The sequence below is a fragment of the Elaeis guineensis genome, chromosome 13 (genome assembly GCF_000442705.2).
Source record: "Elaeis guineensis isolate ETL-2024a chromosome 13, EG11, whole genome shotgun sequence".
Classification (NCBI taxonomy): domain Eukaryota; kingdom Viridiplantae; phylum Streptophyta; class Magnoliopsida; order Arecales; family Arecaceae; genus Elaeis; species Elaeis guineensis.
The window spans coordinates 64188289-64210098 of NC_026005.2; the positions used below are offsets into that span (position 1 = coordinate 64188289).

Consider the following 21810-nt stretch of genomic DNA (forward strand, 5'->3'; position numbering starts at 1 on the left):
TTGTGCTTGTCTGTATATCCCTACATGGGTTTTTGTCTGTACTTGGACTAGGGACAACGTTTTAAGCTTTTAAGGTTGGTTTTGTGGATCTCACCATGCTAATGGTTCTTTTACTTCGAATGGTTCTTCTTTTTATTTTTTAACATTCTGCTGGAAGTTTTTCACAAAACCTAGACCCTGATGCCCGTTTGAGAGAACCCACGATGCCTGATGTGGAAAGTAGGAAACCTACACTTGTTCATATCCTGGAAACAAGGAGACCTGTGTAGGGATCAAAGAAAGCAACCAACAGAAAGTAGAGGGGTACAAGCACAATCCGGTTTAAGAAACTATCTGAGCTGTTTGTCGGTATTGCGACTTGGATTTATGGCTCTCTCTTTACATAAACAAATGGATGTTTGAACTTGTCTGATAGATTCAAGAACAGTTAAACAAATAGGGGTACCATGGTCACGGAGGAATAATTGCAATTTCAGCAAAAAACAGTATTATGTTTATTATGAGGTTTTATTGTGGAATATTCACAAGTCAACTACATCACAAACACATCATTGAGAAATTCTTCAATCTTTATTTTCGAATACCCAACAAGTCAACAAATACATCGCTCATCAACATTTCAATAGTTGAAAAAAAGAAGCAGCGAATGGATGAATTTATGCCTTCGCCTTGGATTGATATGAGTAAAAAAAAAGGTGCTGAACTGAACCAATAATCTCCATTTTCAACAGAAGTCAAATAGACAGATCAAACATGGAGACTGAAGAATAAGTACAAGTCAAACCAAAAAAAATTAATACTTGACCATCTGGGTTCATTCCCCACAACTCCTGAAGTCAACTGCCTTGTTGAAGAATAGAAACATTTACCAATTGGATTCGTGATTTCTACATTAATTCATACAGAAAATCCCCAATTAAAGAAAATAGTTGGAAAACCATGGTGACAGAGGGCCAAGTTAATATACATATATATATACACACACAGAGATATATATTAAAAAAAAGACTAGTTGACTATGTATGTTCATTTCCCCATATCCACAAAGTCAACTGCACCCCAAACAACAACAGCTTCAACAGCTGAAAAGTAGAAGCATTCATTGTGGAAGAGAGCTCTTATGAATAAATATCAATTTGTACAAAAGAAATATTCTTTTCTAACTTTATATTAAATAGATAAGTAGCAACCAAAATATATAAAAAAAATCAGTACCGCCTGTTAAATGGCAAATACATAACCATTTCCATATTACACTATTCACCATGAAGACATTTTTTTAAACCAAGGATCTGGTTCTGAAGTCTGAACCTCACTCGAGAAAAAAGTGCATATATCCAAAAGAGAAGAGTGCAGAGTGATCCGAGGAGAGCTTATGGTGCATCTGTTATGGTCCTCAACAACCATAGGAAACAAACAGATGTTGAAAAGCATCACGGAGAGGCATCTCAAACAGCAAGGCAAGCATGGCTAGCATTCTCTGCATCTTATTAAGGCAATCATGACAAAGGAAGACATAATATAAACCAACCTATCAGCACAATAGATCAGGCTGTGAACAGATTACAACTTGCATTCTTCAATCCAAAAGTAGCTGCCGTACATGGTTTCTAAGGGAGTGGGAAATGACTAAAATGAGTAGATAATGATTTGGTAAGCAAAAGTTCTTTCAACATCAGGTAAACAACATTTAATCACTCTATAAGGAGTAGTTTTTTGGTGGCGGTATGTTTGCTTCACAGGAAGGGAAATGGCCTGGAATGAAGGCCCAGAAACCGAAAAGTTTATGAAACAATACCACACAACACTTGCATGAGAAAAGGCTAAACAGTACCTACTGAGGTTCATCTTCAGGCACTTCTTCACCAAGACTGCGCTGTGCCAATCGATAGTAGAGGATGCCCATTGTTGCCAAACATGCCCTGCAGAAATACACAGACCATGCAATCACTCTCTGGGATAAAAAAGCTTGTGCCGGATGAAAGATTGATATTCCAGCATAAGACCAAAAAACCTTAAACATGACCATCAAGTCATGTCCAGGATACTTGTGAGCACAAGACACCAAAATGCGTTGATATGATCAAACCATAAAATCATAAATGATTGCATGACACTAATCAAGTTGGAAAGCAGCCTGGAGTATGTTGGGCACATTGTTAAACTTGGAATATACCAGCAAGCATATTAATGTAGTTATATGTGAACAGGGAGCTCCTACCAGTGTCTGCAAGTTCCTAAGAAATCCTAGCACTGTAGCATGCAAACAGACCAAACCAGAGATATTGGAAAACAGACACCATGATAACTAGTGTCTTCAAAGTTCAAACTACGACGCACATGATACTCTGCAAGTTTTGACAGCAACAATATGAATTCAAGAATAGAATGATGGTTCTGTTGACTACCATAACATGTCAAATCTAGAGCAGCAAAATAAGTAGCACAAGTTCAACTGTTCATATAGAATAAAGGTTATCGCATGGTCACAACAGCAAAATTTCCAACCACAATACCAGTCAAGGTTTTGTGCTCAACAACAGCCAATGAATACAGAATAGACTTTCATGTTAAAAGAATCTGGAACATTACATGATCGCCATGACAAGTAAGATTTTCCTGGGGTCCATCTTTGAGGATCTTTGATGTCGCAGACGTCCTTCTGGAACATCATTTGTATTGGCTAGATCTTTGCGTGGTGGTGCAGTCACTGGTAGAGTTGGCAATGCATTAGACCAGAAAGGAAGCAACATTCTCAGAAACTTATGACGGAAAGGACCTGCAATTCAAAATAGTAGCACTTTCCATAAGTTTCCAGGTATTGCAGATGTAACTTGGTACAACTTGTAGTAAATTAGTCATTAAATCTACTTGCATGCTAATATATGCTGATTTAGTAAATCATTCCATCTTTGCATGATGATCAAGAGTTTGCCGTCTCGGTATGAGACCCCGTACTAGTACCATTCTATCACATGCCAATACGCAGTTCGATACGGTATGAGATAGCATTACTGAGTGTTGGTATGGTACAAAACAGTATACTAGTATAGTACGATACACTCCGTATCAAACGGTATGGGGCGGTACAGCAAACCATGATCAAGACCCAACTAGAATATGTCAATATATAACCTAATTATATGTTTCAGCTCACCCAAAAAAAATATTATTCCATCTTTGCAAGTTTACTTAGATCCACTTTGAAACAATTAGCGCATTATTACCACTTGCTTTAGCTCAGCCAAAATAATCTGCTAATTGTAGTTAATCAGTAAACTAAAACTAAATTAAATAAAGCACAAGCTGCTTCCTGACCTTAGACATCTAACTAGATCTCACCGGCATGCTTTGCATAGATCTCAAGTGTCCAGGTGCTTCAACCATACCATGAAAACTTAAAATAAAGAAAAAGCAAAAGGGGCTTATATAGAATTCACTGTCACAACATTGGACACATACTGCTGCATGTGCGACCTTGTTTATGTTACAGTTAAGTATTTATATAAGGATATGTGACAGTTTTCTTTTTGATAATAGGTCATGTAGTTAATAAATCCACTCTTCTCTCGCTCCCCCCCCCCCTCTCTGTCTCTCTCTCTCTGTCTTTCTCTCTGATGAATGCAAAGGCAGGTATGACTTACAAAATACAAGTGCTTTTGACATATTATCAGACACAATCAAAAACACTTGGACCACATCTAAGTTTTATACAGTGTGGATGTACAGTTTCCAAAAATCTACGATTAATTGCTAGACATATGTTGATAACAAGTTTCACAAACATCACATCAACATTTGTTTTAAATGAATGCAATAACTAATCAGTGCATAAACGGAAGATAAAAGTAGTATATGCAGTGAATTTAATCAATGCAGAACAACAATAAGATTCCACACAGGACCATGAAATCTTACAACTGCATATTTATTGGAAATTTATCTTTGCGTGGGCCTAATACACAAGCAGCTTCTTTTAGGGCTCAAATAGTTCTCAACCTCTGACAGGATTGCTCAAAGGATCCCCAAGTCTTGCTAGAATTTTTCATCAATAGCTAAGGCAAGCATTTGGCAGTGGTAGCAAGGAGGAAACTACCTCTCATACTGTGCCTGCATCCAAGAAGGCTTAAAACAAGAGTGTTCTTGGGCACAAGGCTCCCATCACTGCAGGGTCTAGGGATGGTGTCAAATGTACGCAGCCTTACCCCCGAGTGAGGAGAGGCTGACTGTGCTTCAAACCAGTGACAACCAGGTCACAATGGAGCAACCTTGTCATTACACCAAGGCCCTCCCTATCCCTGCATCCAACAAGGCTCTAGGAGAAATCTGTATATTTCTTAAGCCATTGCTAATATGCACAAGCATCATTAGGGTCCTAAAAATGATCATACACATAAAATCACAAATACACACACACACAAACAAGTGATATAAGTAATCTAGTCTCTAAATTAATGTGAAGTATCAAAAGAACACTCAGAACTTCGATTCCTCATTTGATCATACCAAGAAATAGTACATATAAATGGATCCCATGTTGGACAACCTTAGATCTTGTTATAGCATATGCATAATTCACATTAGCCAAAAAAATAGTAATGGATGAAAACCAAACTGGCAGCCCCTACCGACCCACTAAGAGATCCAGACCTCGGCCACCTCCAGAGTTCAAAGATACAGTGGAATCTAATGACCTGGCATGGGCAGGACCTGAGTCCAGCCTGTACCAGACACAAGTCCACAAAGCTGGACTCCTTGTCCTGCCAGGACCTCCTTGGCAGCCCCTTACGACTCCAAGCAGAGCATCCAGCCCTTGGCCACACAGAAGGTGGTACTGTGGGAGCATAAATATCTGGCACAGGCAGGACTCAAGTCCAGACTGCACCAGACATGGGTCCACATATAGACAAACTTAGGTCATGCCTGGACCAGGGGAGACCTCAAATTCAAGGCTATAGCATGTACCATAAAAGGTTCCAAAAACAGTTCCAAACCAAATGCATATTAGAGAATTCGCTGGACAAGAATGGATCAAATCCTATATGCAGAGATTCATAATATTCCAGTTTCTGCAATGGACGTGACAAGAGACTGCAATATCAACTACAAAAATACATCCTTGGTCCACAACAACTTGAACCTGTTTCAGCCACATATATGCAATGAGTGCAACTGCTCAAGCGCAGGATGCCTTTGTAGGGTTTGAAGAAAGGCGTAGACACGAAGAAAAGACACCAAACTGTTAAGGTACTGAAAGAGTAAAAGAGTCAAACAGAGCAGGAACTTCTTGAAGTTAATCAAATTCAAGGAAAAAGGATACCATCAGATGACAGCACAAAAAAAATAAAATAATAAAAAATAATAAAAAAATAAAAATAAAAATAAAAAAGGCAAATTCCTTTGACAACTACATGTTTAACAAACACTACATTAAGAGAACTTAGCATTTTATGAGAACTAAATCGAACAAAAACAGAAACAGCCATAAGCAATGAAACATACTAACAGAACATGTATTGGTTATGGTTTTGCCACGTCCATAATGATCAAAGAAGGGAAACCAAACCAGCCTTGTAGAAAGGCAGGATCTGAAGGTACCATACAAATAGCACTTCCAACTGTTTAGTTATTATTAGGAACCAATTGGGAAATAAGATTAACTGCATCAATCTCACACAGGTGAAATAAGGCAGTGTCGTTTATCAGGAAAAAAAAAAAGGCTTAGTGTCCATGTTAATAATCTCAAGCTAGACAATCCTTATTCAGTCAAAAGCATGCCAATCACATAACAGAGAGAAGTTATGTTTAGGGAAATATTTAGCTTTTTGCCATATAACTTACCCCTTCTTGTGTACTTTTTATGTGTTCCGTCTTCATCATCAGCATAATATGATATTTCTGAATTTTGTCTTTCAACATGGTAAGTGCCCTTCCTTGTGGTAGCACCAGGCTGCATGATGTTAAAACACAAGATCATAGTGCCAGACACCATTTACATTTGTCTGAATGCACAATTTATGAATTTAAATTTACACAAAAAGAACTAAAAATGGTTGATCATTGGCTCAGATATCACTTACACCCTTCGGGCTCACACTTTTTATGAAGTTGGGCTCTTGGTCTGGCTTTAATTGGTTTCCTAACGAACTATCATCTATTTCAACAATCTCCGATTCTGAAAGTTTAATAGAACCTGTTCCAGCAGCAGAGTGTGCTTCATCTGAGTATTTTGCTTCTTTGGTAAATGAATCTGCACTACTTTTATCTCTATCTTCGACACCAGATACACGCATAAGTGGATCCGAAGCAAAAGCAGGAGGAGGAACACGGCTCTCTGCTGCAGGCAATGAAACAAGGTGATTTCCAAATACATTTTTCTCCAAGCCACTCTGCAAATGTCAGAAACCATGCGGAATAAGTTTAAGGAGTCTTAACAACTGTTACTGAGTGGATGTCTTGACAAGGCCACTAAAATATGCTAAGCAATAGCTGAAAATGCAAGATGATTAACATAACTAAAACTCAATGAGGAAACAAGCACGTTCAATCAAATATTCAAAATGAAGGACATCTGGATAAATGGATTTTTAAAAAAAATGTAGCTTAAGAACTGCTTAGATCACTTTCTAATATATACATTTAAAACAGAAAGCACAAGAATTTCTGATATATAATCATATTAAAGTTTTGACAAGCTTCGTTTTCTTTAACAGAAAGTTGAACTAAAATGTCCATTGCATAAAAATCAAAAGCATTAGGTTGATATTCAGTTCCTGTAGCAGTTAATAGAAATCTCATGCACTATTCATAAGATAAAGTGGTGCAGTCCTGATAAATCTTCATTAGTTCAGTAAGCTGATTAATAAATCCATTATTGTTATCCATAATAACCAAACAACCTTGCATGTGTGAGTAAGCTGGTGGATTACTGCTTGACATCAAACTCTAGAAAATTAAGAGAGAGAGAAAGAGAGAGTCAAGGGACCATGAAGTAGAACAGCTTCTGAATGAAAGAACAGGAAACAGATCTCATATCTTTAAGAACTTCTGGGTGCTAAAACCAACACCCAAAAAAAGCTAGATTCCATAGGAAGCAAGATCTGATGTCTTGAAGTATAAATTTAAACCTAAGAAGGGCAGTCTAGTACATGGTGACTCGAATAGCCAGATATATGATGGATCTAGCTTCTGGAAGATTGTTGGACACCCAAAAGGCTAGATATCTGGAAGGAATAAGATTAAACTCACAAGGGAGATTAATGCACCAAAGAGTTTACGTAGGACACAGGAAATAGAAACCTCGAATCTAGAATTCTTGAATATGAGATCCAAAATTTACTTTCAGGATTGAACTTTAAATCATCCAATGAATCAAACATTCAGCATGATCCCACAAGTTAATCTTTATAAAAGAGCAAGCTGACACAGATCTACATGGTTAGGCCAAGGTTTTAAGTACGTGATATCTCAGAAAAATCAGTAGGCCACCGGCCAAGATTGAAAAGGAAAAGTTTTTTAAGAGAACATTTTCCATGATTTCTGGATATTCAGGCCAAGACATAAGGACTAATGGACTGGAAACTTGGCTGATTACACAAATACATCATTTACTTCCTTTATACATGGACCTTGGCATATAATAACCTTAATTATTTGCAGAGTCATTCTTCTCAAAAGTTTTAAGAAAAAACACAGAGAGAAAAGAATATTTCCCATATCCATGTAACCTCTCCACTTCTATTCCCTTAGGACCCCTTTCATCTCAATAATGGCAAAAAAAAGGGGGGGGGGGCGCGGGGAAGGAAAAAAAGAAAGAAAGACTTTGTTCATTCATCATTGTTGCCAAAGTTAACCACGAGATGAATCATTCATCTCAACGAGTGGCCTTTACTGCCCAATCATGGCAACACCCCAGACACCACCATGGCAACACCTCCATTACACCCTCTCCTACTCGCCTTCCTCCACAAAGTCCCTATTCTGATGGTGGATTTTTTTGAACCTGCAAAATCTACACAGCGAATGTTGGCAGATAACCTCTACCACAATTGTCTCCTAATCGCAGTCTCCAAAAAAGATAGGTCACCCATTAATATGGCTTAAGAAAATCCTAAAACCAATGATAAAAAACTAGTAATCTCAGCCAGTATCTTGATATTGTATCAGCTGAGAAATCGGGATATAACGGTTTATAGCAGCCAAAAATAAGCTGATATTTAGAACATATCATATCATTAGATGCCCAAGATCCATATAAACTGATATCTTGCTGTGATATCGGCCAAGATGGAAACCTTGCATTAGGTAAGTCTGAAATAAACACTATAATTTCATTGCAACTACTATCCAGCCCTAAATTGGCAAGGATTATTAAAAAAGAAAAGAAAAGAATAGAAAAGAAGGGAAAAGCTAGGACACCTATATGCAATTATGCATAGATAGTCACAATAATCAGAATGTACCGCATCAGTAAAGTGTATACTTATTTACAGATGTCAAGTAGCAGAAATTATTTTAACATATTGTTGCCTATTTGATCAACAATTTAGCACTTACATGGAATAAACAGATGGTGAAACCATGCCATATATATATGAGACAAAGCTTGTAAAGTAAGAAAATGGGTTATGGTAGGAAAAGAAAACAATAACACGATGATAGCTCTAGAAATAAAGTTATGACGGTCTTACCTGGATTATTGCTTCCTTGAGTTTTGAATGGAGGCGAGATCCTGTATCTTTAATGCTTATAGGAGGCCATATCTGCATCAAAAGAGTGCTTTTCTTGATATTAAACAAATTCATGAACTGATTTTCAAGGCAGACATATATAAAAGTAGAATAATTACATAGCATTTGATTCGAAGTTGAAACAGATCAATATCATAATCTACAGCAAAAAGCATTCTGCCCTCCAAAGTTCAAAGGGTTGGCAAAGTCTTCCAGCCTTCCACCCACAATTTAAGATGTATAAACTGAGGAAAAACCATCATAAGACACCTAGTGCTTTTGAGTGTGTGGTTTTCCAGTCATACGATAATAATTCTAAATTCTAAAACATAATTTTCTGATGTTTACTTTAAGCACAGCAATTTTAAGTAGAGAGCAGATAAAGAAATACTAGAAGGATTCAACAATACAAGAGATAGAAAGCTTAGTGGACACTAATTGAGGTTTCAAGGGTATGCTTGAAGAGTAGATGCATGAGGATGGTCCAGGTGTGGCATCAAACTATAAACATTCTCACTAAGGTACAGAACAAAAGAAAGTACATCAAGCAGAACAAAAGAAAATCAATCAGAATAAAAGAAGGTAAATCAAGCATTCTTCTTGGTGCTGTTAGGCTGTCAGTTGGCAGACAATATTAGAAATGGCCAGGCACATAGGATACTAGACCCCCCATGGCTTTTGATATACCAATCAGGTATAAGCCTACTTACATTAATCCTGAATTAATTGAGGTTTATGCAGGTGAGATAATTGCACATAATAGCTGGAATGTACGAAGGCTATGGGATGCCCAGACTCAAGAAAATAATTAGCATGCAAAACTATACGTATGTTATGGATGGTTGGCAACAGGCTCCTGCCCTACAGGGTAAAGGGCTTTCCAGATCCACCTACAATTTTGGGGCTCAACAGGAACATATACTTGTAGGTGGCAACAGTAGAATTTCGAATTTCCTATGGAAACTACCTGCTGCCCCAGAAGATAAACTTTTTGGTTGGCAGCTTATTTTTGGGAGATTACCAACAAATGTGTGGTATAAATTGACCTTTTCTTACTCTGATGACATATGTTGCAGGTTTAATCTTGTCAGTCAGAGGGCATTTGACAATTCTTTCTTGAGTGCAGATACTCGCAAGAAATATGAATGCTCTTTGGATGCAACGAGGATGGCAAACTTTGGATTGGAACCAGGCCAGGGATGGGGATGGCTCGGTCCTAATTCTGGGTTGGTGTATCAATCCCAATTTGGGCTATGAGTTTCTTTGATGCCACTTGCTGGTTCGTTTGGAAATTTTTGAAGGCTTCTATTGTTCAGGAGGAGCTTACATGGGTCCAATGGGGAGCCTCCACCCCAGTATTGTATAGAAATAACACCGATGGATCTTCTGTAACTTCAGATAGCAGAGTTGCAAGAGCAGCCGCTCTCATCCATGTTCATGCTGGGTGGCCCATCATGGCCCAATGTATGATTCTTAACTCAGATTCCTCTCTCCTAGCTAAGGCTTCGGATCTCCATGAGACCCTGTCCTTGGCATGGCACCACCATCTTCAATGTGCAGGTCATCATTGAAAGTTATTTTCTTAACCTCCTGCATTTTCTGAGGTGGAGTGAGGGATGACTCATCCCTTTCACTATCATTAATGACTGCCACAACCTTACAAGGGATTTCGTGGATCTTCACATACAGAACATATACCAGGATGCCAACCATGTAGCCAATTGGGCTGTAAATCATGCTAGGACATTGGGAATTATGGGAACCATGGGAGAGCATATTTGATGTTTTTGAGGGATACCATAACAATGTAATGGCCACTGCTATGTTATAGCCCCCTTTTAATCCAAGAAAAAAGTTTTTACCACTATTTACTTGGGATTAAAAAATTATCTTCCTTCATAACATTATGAATGAAGTAATAAAACAATAATCATGGTTGTAAATTGATCATTATATTACAATGTTCATGAAAATATGAAGTATCTTTATCTCTATTTTTATATTTTATGGTAAAGCATTTTATGTCCTTTTTCTTATCTTTTACCTACTACAATTTTTTAGGTTTTTGTCTGTATAGGTAAGACAAAGCTGACCTCAAAATTAAGCATCTCAAGTCTCAGCTTTGGGTTAAGGTTGTCGGGCATTTGGATAATAATTCAGAACAAATATCTCCCAATGATAAAGCATGATAGACATGAGTTTTCTACAGAAATAAACTTGTTAGCTGTCCCCAACCACCCCTCAAGTTGTCAAGATTGTTGATGCCATTAGACAAAATCCATTTTCATTCCTTTTTACTTCGGCCATTCAAGAAACAAGAAATACTACTGAACTACTACTTGCTGAGAGAAGAAAATTGAAATTAAATAAACAAGACAAAAATTAACCAAAGATTATCCCAGTGCATCTTACAGGTGAAGAACATGCAGGACAAATATATCCTGCTGGCGCAGTTTGTGGTGGATAGCTTTGAATATGCGACACCAAACAATTTGTGTGCATAAGATCTGAGACAAGCAAAAGAGAAAGCATCTTAGGTTTACTACATTTTGAGTAGCATGCTTTCTTGAAAGCTAAATTATAAATGTATAGGTAAAGAATCACATACGCAAGCAACCCAGTCGGGTAGTCTGATCATTTCCAGCTTCAACTGCAGCATTACAGAAGGAGCATGTAGGAGGCCAATCATACTCTCCATCAACTACCCAATCAGAGTATTTTTTTACCTAAAAGATCAACAAAAATAAGTGTCATCATGTCCCAACATAGACCACTAAATAGGAATATTTTTATGCTGGTGCACTGCAATAAAGCTATAATATTGGTTGTTTCATGTATATGTAAATCCAGATCTGTTTATACACTTATCTAAGTCTACCATGCATGTTATACGTGCACAAATATGTGTCAGTACAAATTATAAAGAGAATGCACAATATCCTATGAAAAGATACAAACAAAAAGTTAAAGTTACAAAAGAAAGGGAAAGGGAATATAAAGCTGATATGCTTCGATGCTGCTATCAAGATATTTTCATAATTATGATAATCAACAAAAGATGCTTAGGAGATGATTTATCTCCAAAGGATGAACCTAACTGGTCAATTTTAGGCACTTGCAAGTTCGAGTAAAAAATAACTTTCATTGACAATGGTAGTTAAGAAGAAGGAACTTACAATAAAGATTTTTGCAGCACAACTAACTTTCATTGACAATGGTAGTTAAGAAGGAACAACTAATCTTCCCAGTCAAATATGGGACGGTATAAAATGTTGAAAAGAAAATTTTGGAATGGACTGTGCCGGTGGGATCGAATAACTTATATTCACAAGCTCTTTCTAGACTACCCCCAGGCCCAAAATGCTTCAACATATATAATGATGATTCAACAAGACCTTTGCCCTCTCCCAGTTCTTCGTTTCCTCCATTCATGAGGTTAGGTGATAAAATTGCTCCCTGAAATTGGGATTCATCATTGGTAGGTTAGCTGCTTTTTATGAGAGAGAGAGAGAGAGAGAGAGAGTCACCATCCATGCCGAGATGCATGGTTATGATCAATTGAACACTTTTCTTGATTTTCAGTGAGATACGAGGTACTTGTGCCCTTATTTCTATTTTCTATCTCAATGAATCCAAAGTCCTTGAGTACCCAACCCTATTCTAAAGTAGGTTTTTAAAATCCAGGTGGAAGAGAAGCAAAGGAGACAGAAGAGGTTAAGGAAGAAATGCAGGACAACAAATAATTGTAAGTAGTCTCTAATAACCTGGATAAGTTCTTTTGTCATTGTTCATTCATTTTCTTTATCATCTATCCTTTTTTTCTTTTAATCCTTTTGCCCTGTTCCAATGTGAAAATTTCAAAAATATGAACATAAGTTTTTTCCTATCACAAATTCAAAAAAGAATATGCCATCAATCAGAAGACGGTGAAAAAACATAAGGGATATGAAACCGGGTCGTTATAATGATTAATGAGTCTTCTGTTCACTATTCGTGCAGCAAACTGTTGGATCACAAGGCAATTTCCTTTTTGCCTCTATGCCTTTTTTCCTGTGATGCCTTCAGTAGAACATATGCAGGATTGTTTATGAGAAACTGATTCCCTTTATGAATAAATGATTCCATAACTGCAACAATTATATCAAAGAGAGAGCAGAAAGCATGGGACATGAGATGTCTAATTTGATTGCTAGAGGAAGGCAGCTTCAAAACCGGACAAGGTGTGGGCAATTGAGTAGCTGTCTACGTGCATTCTGTGCTATGCAAAACTTAATAATTTTGCAAAGCTTTGAACTACATCTATGCCTACCATCAAACCACATAATGAGTTAAAAGTGCTCCTTAAAACTTGTGTTTTTGGGCTTCTAAGATGCCTTCTTTTCATCCAAAAAGCCAAAACCTGTTTTCTTTCTAGCTAGAATTTATAATACAAGAAGGTTTGCCACATGCATATCTACATATCCATTTAAAGACCATAATCATGAATTTTTAAGAGAATATGCTTCAAAACAAATAAATAATATTTGGGGAATGTGCATTTTGTACAGTCTCTTTAATGTAATCATAAAAAACAAGCAATATGTCAACCAATGCCATGCCATACTGCATGGACTCTCTTTCCAGTAACTTTCTTTAGTTGGTTGAGATAACTAAAATTATATTTATGTCTATGATATTCAAATAGAAACTGTGTTTCTAGATTTTTAGTAGTTATTACCCGTCTCCAACATCACCACCAAAAGAAAAGAAAAAGAAAAAAAGAAATCCTTGCTGCAGCAATAGCTATGACTTAAGTATTCAAATAAGGCCATTAAGTCTCTGCATCAAGTATCTATTAATTAAGACAAAAAGAGACTAATCTCGATAATCACGAGAGGCAATTGTGGGAGGTGACCATGACTAAATGCAAACTTCAAGATGTCACCATGATGCCTTACAGAGGTCAAGACTAGTGACTTTATCTTACTCTGAAATTGAAGCAAGCATCTAGAATGTTTATATAGATGCAGACTAGAGTATGGCACATGCAATGCATGTTGCCACAGAAATGCGGAAAGACAAAGGCATAAAGCAACACAAATGCACTTTCCTCCAAACTTTCAGGTATACAACAGAATGGATAAAACTGCAAGAAAGGAATATGGATAGAAACTTTACTTTGGAGTGGTGTTGTTTAGCAATTAGAAGCTACAATGGATAGCAATCTCTTGTCATATTTCCTATATTATCATCTTTTTTTTTTTCTTTTTCTTTTTCTTTTTTTTGTATTTTGCACTTTGATTCTTCTTCTCTAAAATTCTTAAAACCATTATAGAGGTATTCACATGACACTATTAGGAGAGAAGAAACAATCATCAAATTGCACTAGTCTGATTCTGAATTCAAATAAAATAAATGGCATCAGCTATAATTGACAGCAAGAAAGCATATGACAGAGAGGTTGTGAAAAGTTTGTAGGGACCAATGTACATAAGAAAGGGGACATGCAAAATAACTTGCATGCTAGAACATTTCCGAAGTAAAATCTTGTTTGTGATGTTGCCTCCATAGAATCTATATAAATCAAGTGAGATGCATAAACTCATCAAGCTGCAAACTTGATATACTTTCATAACTATAATTATCTTCTATGGAATGGCAGATTTTATTCACACTGAACATTATTCAGTGATGTGATGATTTTGTTCATGAATCATGAGTCCAGATGGACCGTTTTTCCTTGCAATCATAATATACCAGCAAAAGAAATATATCTGCATGTATATGACAAAAGTCCAGATGGTTACCGCACAGATTTGGTGTTCTGGAAAACAGATGCATTCCCCGCAAACAGGCACCTTGTGAACAAAGCAATAAAGCCTAGTCGCCTGAAACCAAAAACCTCCATTACTAGTTATCAAAGAACGATTAAGGATCAGAAAACCCAAAGACCAGATATCAAATGAAACTATAAAAATCGTGGAGTACAACTAATCATCCTATGCAATGCCAAAATCTACTGAAAAAAGCACCAGATTTTACTTCATCGATCCATAGTTTCTCTATCACGAAGAAAACCTCAACATCCAATAAATCCAAAACCCCAGAATAAAAGACTTTTTCGCCCGCTTCATTCAGAACCACGATGACCGCATTGTAAATCAGCAGAATTTGTACCCTAACTGAATCAATTCTTACAAAACTGTCTAATCTCAACCACTGGCAAACCCAATTCGAAGCAAACCACTCAAATAGATACCAACTAAAAAAGTAACCGATCGAGCACATTCACAGCACTAGGCAACAAAACAAAGCAACCGATCTCAATACAAAAAAGGCCATAATTCATCAAATCGCCGCACAGTTAACGGTTTCTTCGCATGAAAGAAATCTCTCTTCCCAATTCTACGCAACCCACTAAAAAATTGAGGAAACTGAAAAAAAATCAATTAAAATCGAATGTAGTATTGGAGTTAGGGGAAGAAGAGAGCTGAAGGGATTGGATCGGGAATACCTTGCGGCATTTGCAAACAACCATCTCTTCTACCAAGAACCTAAAGAAGAGTGACCGGAACTTGTCGCTGAGAGAATCGAAGAGGGATCGGAGATTTGTATGGATTCGAGAAAGAAGGGGGAGATAGAGGGAGAGGGAGATCCAAGGAGAGCAGAGAGGTTAGGGACTCCGGTAGGAGAGTGGCATTTCGTAATAAAAACAAGCATTTCATCTCTTGACGAAGAAACGCGTGCATGAATTTAAGAGCAACGAAAGGGAAAAATCAGATCCGTTGATTGCAGATCGCGAGTCTGGGAACGCAAATCCTCGTGTTCGGAGACCGCCGATATGGATAGGATGTGGGTCCGGGGCTTGTTATTATGGTCGTCCGTTTTTAATTGAACGGCTGTTGTTTGTTGTTTGATGTCATACCTTGCTGCTATTTTGTTGATCTTGACCGTTAAATTTACATCCAATTGCTTGGAAGGCGTATCCAGTCCTCCTTTTTTTTTTTTTTTTTTTTTTTGTTTGGTGGAACCCGGTCCTGGAACTTACCGAGTATTGTTGCTGGCGATGGGTACGAGGACAAAGAATTTATCAATTTGGTTCGGCGGAATGTTACCGCTGAAAGCAAATATCTGAAAATATGGTATTGGAAAAAATAATTTTAACATATTTAATTAATCATAAAAAATTGTTTATTTTCAATTGATTTTTGTCCAGTGAGAATTTATTTTTCTGAAAAAAAAGCTGTATAAAATATTTATTATATTTTTAGTATAAAAAAAAATCTTTTCAGTTATCAAAAAAAATCTTTTTCTATTGTATATCTTATTTTATAAATAAAAAATTATGATGGTTAAGTATATTTTCGATCATAAAATATTCATTTCAATCGTACATTTTTAATATCTTAAAAAAAAAAAAATTTAATAATCTCTAATTTTCATCTTAGGCAAAAGTCAAAAAACTATATCCTACATGAGTTTTTCTTTCCTACAAAATAGGAGAATTTTATTCCTACAGTAATACTTTTTTTCCTATCTCTTATTTTTGAAACTCCAAGGGCCCGTTTGGTTGGGATGTGTCAAATTATAGGATAATGTGATGATTTCTGAGAATTATTTATCTAAAGAAATGATTGTAAAGAAAAATAATTTTTATTATATTTGATTGATAGAAAAATTACTCCAAAAAATGATATTGGAAAAAATTTACTACACTTAGTTGGAGGTAATCCTATATACAAATATAACAAAATTTATAAATATACCTTTCAATATAAAATAAGTTTTTAATACTAAGATAGTATTGTCATCTCTAATTAATTTTTATATAATAACTATAATTACATAGCTTATTGCATAACATCATCTCCATCTTAATTTCTTTGTAAAAGCTCTTTATGAAATGAATTTGAAATACATCAAAACAAATACAATGATTATATATATAGCTTTATTGAGAGTATTTTTGTCAAGTATGGATTACTTCACTCTGAAAATTTATCAAATACCAACCCCTCATAATATTTATTTTACCTCCTCTATCTAAAAAAATATAAGGCCCATCAATTTTTTTGTCATCTCTCTCTCTCATTTTTATACTGATCATGATAATCTGACATGGAATTTATTTTCTCATGTTAGATTATCTCCAACCAAACGAACCCTAAGGATTTGTTTGTTTCATGGGGAGTGAAGGAGAGAAAATGGCAATTCATGATAAGTGGAGGAGAATCCTCTTATTTGATTGGAGTTTTATGAGAAGAGAGAATATAAAAAACTCTTTCTATAAAAAATTACTTCATACATTTCATGGGAAGTATAAACTTATGGAGGAGATGGGTTTAGAAACTTTCCATAGGATGGAACTTAGCAACCTTTTTTCTTTATGAAAATATCTTTCTATATAGTTCTTATAAATATTAATATAATATTATATTAATATAACATAATATTTATATTAATATAAATATTATAATATTTATGATATATTAATATTATTTTAATATTTATACTAATATACTATTTATTAATATTCATATAATATTCATATCATTAGTATTTATATTAATATTATATTAATATCTATATTGATAAATTTATTATATTAAAATAATATTATTTTAATATTTATATTAATATAATATTTTTATAATATTAATATTATACCAATATATATTAAATTATTAATATTATATTATATTATAATAATATTATATTTATATTAATATATATATATTATATTAATATTTATATGAAAAGAAATTTGAAGAAAAAAAAGTTCTTCTTATGAATCAAACAAATCCTAATTAAATAAGAAGGATTTTTTTTACTTGTTATTGACTATACTTTCCCCTCCACTCCCTGCAAACCAAACAAGTATTAAAACAAAAAGGTTGCTAGGAGTGGTCAGATTGTCATTACAAAAAAAAAAAAAAAAATTATTCACCATAAATCATCTAGTTTTGTTCTAACTATAAGGCTATGTTTGGTCATCAATAATTGAAATCAACAATTATTTTCATATTCTTGGACAATCTATTCATAGAATCATTGAGAACAATCATTTCATCTCTTTAGTTTGAATAAGTATAAATAATATCCAAAGAATGAAACATAGCTGATAGCATGAATGTTATGTTAATAATATTATATTATATTAATATTATATGATATTATGAAAATTACAATACAAATCTAATAGAATGTAATAAAATATATAGGAATGTTGATAATAGTATCATTAAGACTAGTATTAATATAGTAACATTATTTGGTCATAATAACATTGATATTAATACTAATATTAAATTATTAATAACAATGCTATGTTGGTTTTGCTAAACATTATGATAATATTACTATTAATAAAATAGTATTACCTTAATAATATTTACTAATCATTTCAATGGTATAATTAGATTTAATTTGAATAGTCATAACATAATTATTCCTATAACATTACAAAATGAAATTAAAATGCATAATATATAATAGTTTTGAAAAATATTAACTTTTAGTAGCATTATATAAAAATGATATTCAAAAAAAATGATAATACTATAAATAATATTATTATATCAATATTAATATATTATTATATTAAATTAATATTACATGATATTGTGAAAATGATTATGCAAATTGTGTAGAATATGATAAAATATGCATCATAAAAGAGTGTTGATAATAATATCATTAATATTAATATTAATATTAATATGGTAAGTGTATTTGATTATAATAATATTGATAATATTAAAATATTAATAACAATATTATGTTAATTTTGTTGAACATTATGATAATATTAATGTTAATATCACATAATTATTTAGAAATATTATTTTTAATATTATTGTATTTTTTATTATATTAATATTATCTTAATAATATAACTAATAATGGTGATAATAATACAATTAGAATTTAATATGTTAATATTATACTAATCATTAAAATAATTATTTCTATATCATTATAAATGATATTAAAATGTATAATAGATAATATTATCGAAGAATATTAATTTCTAATATTGTTATATTATAGCATATGGATCTTTTCTTATAATACTATATGCTATGACTATCATATAAATGTGTCAACATATTATAATATAAATATCGATGTTAATTTTAATATTATTAGAATAACTATAAAAATAATACAGTTATAACTATTACTATATTATACTATACCATTGTAGATTATATTATTATATCATATTAAATTAAACTATATAATATTATATTATTTATGATAACTATAGTTGTATCAAAATAATAAGATAAGTATAATAATATTATTATAATAATATAATTAAATAATAAATAATTTATATCTTATCTTAGTAATCTAAGTAAGTACTCCAAATAGATGCCACATTGACAAGATTGAGGCCCATAATAGATTAGAATAGAGTTATTATGCAATTTCTATTAAACCGAATGGAGCTTGATCATAATAGATTGAACGACCATAAGAGATATAGCAGCACAAGCCAAACATCGCTTGAGCTTTTTAGAGTCAACTCCAATAAGGGTTGATAATTAAAACTTCGGCATATGGTTATGCAATAGGACACAAGTAAAGTCATGGAATGTGATTATCATAATTGCTATAGATATTATTTTGAATAAATTGGGATAATTATAATTTATGAGTATGGAAAACAAGCTATTACTTAATAGTTTAAAGTTGTATTGCGCACATATTTTTATCATTATTTTTATTTCTAATTTATTATTATATTTATATTTAATTTTGTTTCTTTAATTGCCTAAGTTTATTCAAATTTATTGATAGTCATAGCATAGACTCATAGCCCCAGCCTTATCTTACTGCCTCCTCTTTCAGACAAATGACACTAAGGTAATAAAAGTATTTGAAGGTTAAGACATCATAACCCACATTATCAATCCTTCTTCTTATCTTTTTTTAGTTATTAATACTAATGGCACGCTCGTGCACTTGCTTGAATCTACCAAGAGATGCACAAACCATCTATTTCTGTAACAAAAATTTTCACAACCAACATTAACAACAATCCAATAACGATATGATATATTATAATATAATAATATAATTATAAATATAATATTATAAAATAAATAACATATTAGTGTAACATATTTTTAATATATAATTAATAGCAATAGATATAATAAATAAATAAGTCAAGATATATGAAACTGATACCCAAGCTCCCCTTTACATACGAATTTAACCTTTTTTATCAGAATTTAATATTTAGTAAAATATAATAAAATTAAATTTATAAAAAATTAAATTAATAGAAATTAAATATATCTAGTAATTGATAGATTTTTAATTAAAAACTATATAATGGATAATATATTAGTGCAATATATTATATATATATATATATAATTAATAGCAATAAATATAATAAATAAACAAGTCAAGATACATGAAAATGATGCCCAAACTCCCCTTTACATATGAATTTAACCTTTTTTATGAGAATTTAATATCTAATAAAATATATTAAAATAAAAATTATAAAAATTTAAATTAATAAAAATTAAATATATCTAATAATTGATAGATTTTTATTAAAAACTACACTATAGTCACGCAAGTCAACATTCTACTCTACCCTTTAGTTCCACCATAAACACAAAATAGTCGTTTATCATTTGATAAATATTAAAAAAAATATATGAAATAGAAAAGTATGCAAATTTATTTATATTTTTCATATTATGAATAGTAAGGTTTAAAATATAAAAAATTAAATAAGTATAAATATATTTTCATTATTATGAAAATAATTGATTGTGGAGACCTATTTAAAATATATCTAATGAGATAGAATAAATATGATAAAGCTTCTTAGTACGCTCCCAAAAGGAATTATGGTAGTGGTTGAGAGTTTCTCTCTATAAATTCTCTAAATTATGATTTAACTATAAAAAACCATATTTTAATAACTAGTTTTGATGCTTATGTCAAAATTTGATTCATTAATTTTTCTCAAAAAATCTATCGAGTTGGCGGTTTTTGACTAGTTTGATCATATTTCTGATCCTAAATAAAAACTAAACTTGAAGAAAATAATGAACACTTAAGGTTCATGCTTTAGATTTGGGGCTTCTGATAGAATATTAAAATAAAAAATTTTTAAAGTCATATATGATTTAGTATGTGATACGATCTGAAGAGGTCTATTTCTATTGATTTTTATCTTCTTTGATATTTTTGTTACTTCCATATTCTTCTATTCTTATTCAACAAAGCTAATAGTAGCTCTTAGGAGCTATCTTTCTTCCTTATCATCCAAATTAGACATAGCTACTGACCACTGAATCAAAATCCTCTAATGGCAAAATATTTCTTGAATAGTTAATTATTCACTATATAACAATTTTAATAGTTTTTCCCATGTGAAGAGTTTTGTATCCTCAAAATATCTTTACATGATTTATAATTGCACCACTTTTTAAAAAACATTATTAGTGTATCCTCTTCTCTAAATTCATCATCTAGACGGATTTTTTTCAGTTTTTAAAACTCGACTCTACCAAAATGATCCAACATATACACAAACATTTATATGCATGTCTCTATCATATGTATGCACGAAGCGATTAAGGAAAAAAAAGCCCAAGCTTTAAATCTTTGATGAAGTATTTAATTATTAAAAGAAACAATAATCACTCATCCAAATTGTAGTTTTGTAATATTATCTTGATTTATGCAATTAAAACTTACTTTAAAAATAATATGTTTAGAAGTTTTGTAACTTATGCATTAAATTAATATAAAACATAAACAACTTTAATAATACAATGTAATGTTTTGCTAGATCTAAGTCAAATGCCCAGTGAAATATCATGTAGATAATATTTTTGAACGTTATATCGTATCTACATAAATTTTCAATTCACAAGATTTGACATATTTTTCAACATAAAACTAATTTTATATTTTTTTCTTGGATTCAAAGTATAGTTAGTGCTGCGGCCAAAAGTTCATGGCTCGACACGTGAGGTATTATCCACTTTAGCCTATAGATCTTACGATTTTGTCCTTCAAAAGATGCCTCAGGTGGGAAGGATGGTCCTCTCTTATATAAGTC

At 32.9% G+C, this 21810-nt stretch overlaps 1 protein-coding gene across 1 annotated transcript; it reads right to left on the reverse strand.

The window, feature by feature from the left end:
* Positions 1–1102: 1102 nt before the first annotated feature.
* On the reverse strand, positions 1103–15454 carry LOC105060711 (uncharacterized). Its single transcript, XM_073247770.1, has 10 exons — positions 15223–15454; positions 14516–14596; positions 11338–11455; positions 11142–11236; positions 8691–8762; positions 6081–6389; positions 5842–5950; positions 2593–2779; positions 1835–1922; positions 1103–1486 (listed from the first exon to the last, which is right to left on the reverse strand). Exons 1-9 carry the CDS (start codon positions 15244–15246, stop codon positions 1835–1837), a joined length of 1083 nt encoding a protein of 360 aa, XP_073103871.1. The 5' UTR covers positions 15247–15454; the 3' UTR covers positions 1103–1486.
* Between the last annotated feature and the right edge of the window lie 6356 nt (positions 15455–21810).

Excerpts from the sequence above, each read along its gene's own strand:
- LOC105060711 (XM_073247770.1), bottom strand. The coding sequence starts at position 15,246 with ATGGTTGTTTGCAAATGCCGCAAG. Across the intron at positions 6,390-8,690 it reads TCAAGGAAGCAATAATCCAG|AGTGGCTTGGAGAAAAATGT; the intron begins GTAAGACCGTCA and ends TGACATTTGCAG. Across the intron at positions 5,951-6,080 it reads AAAGTGTGAGCCCGAAGGGT|CCTGGTGCTACCACAAGGAA; the intron begins GTAAGTGATATC and ends AACATCATGCAG.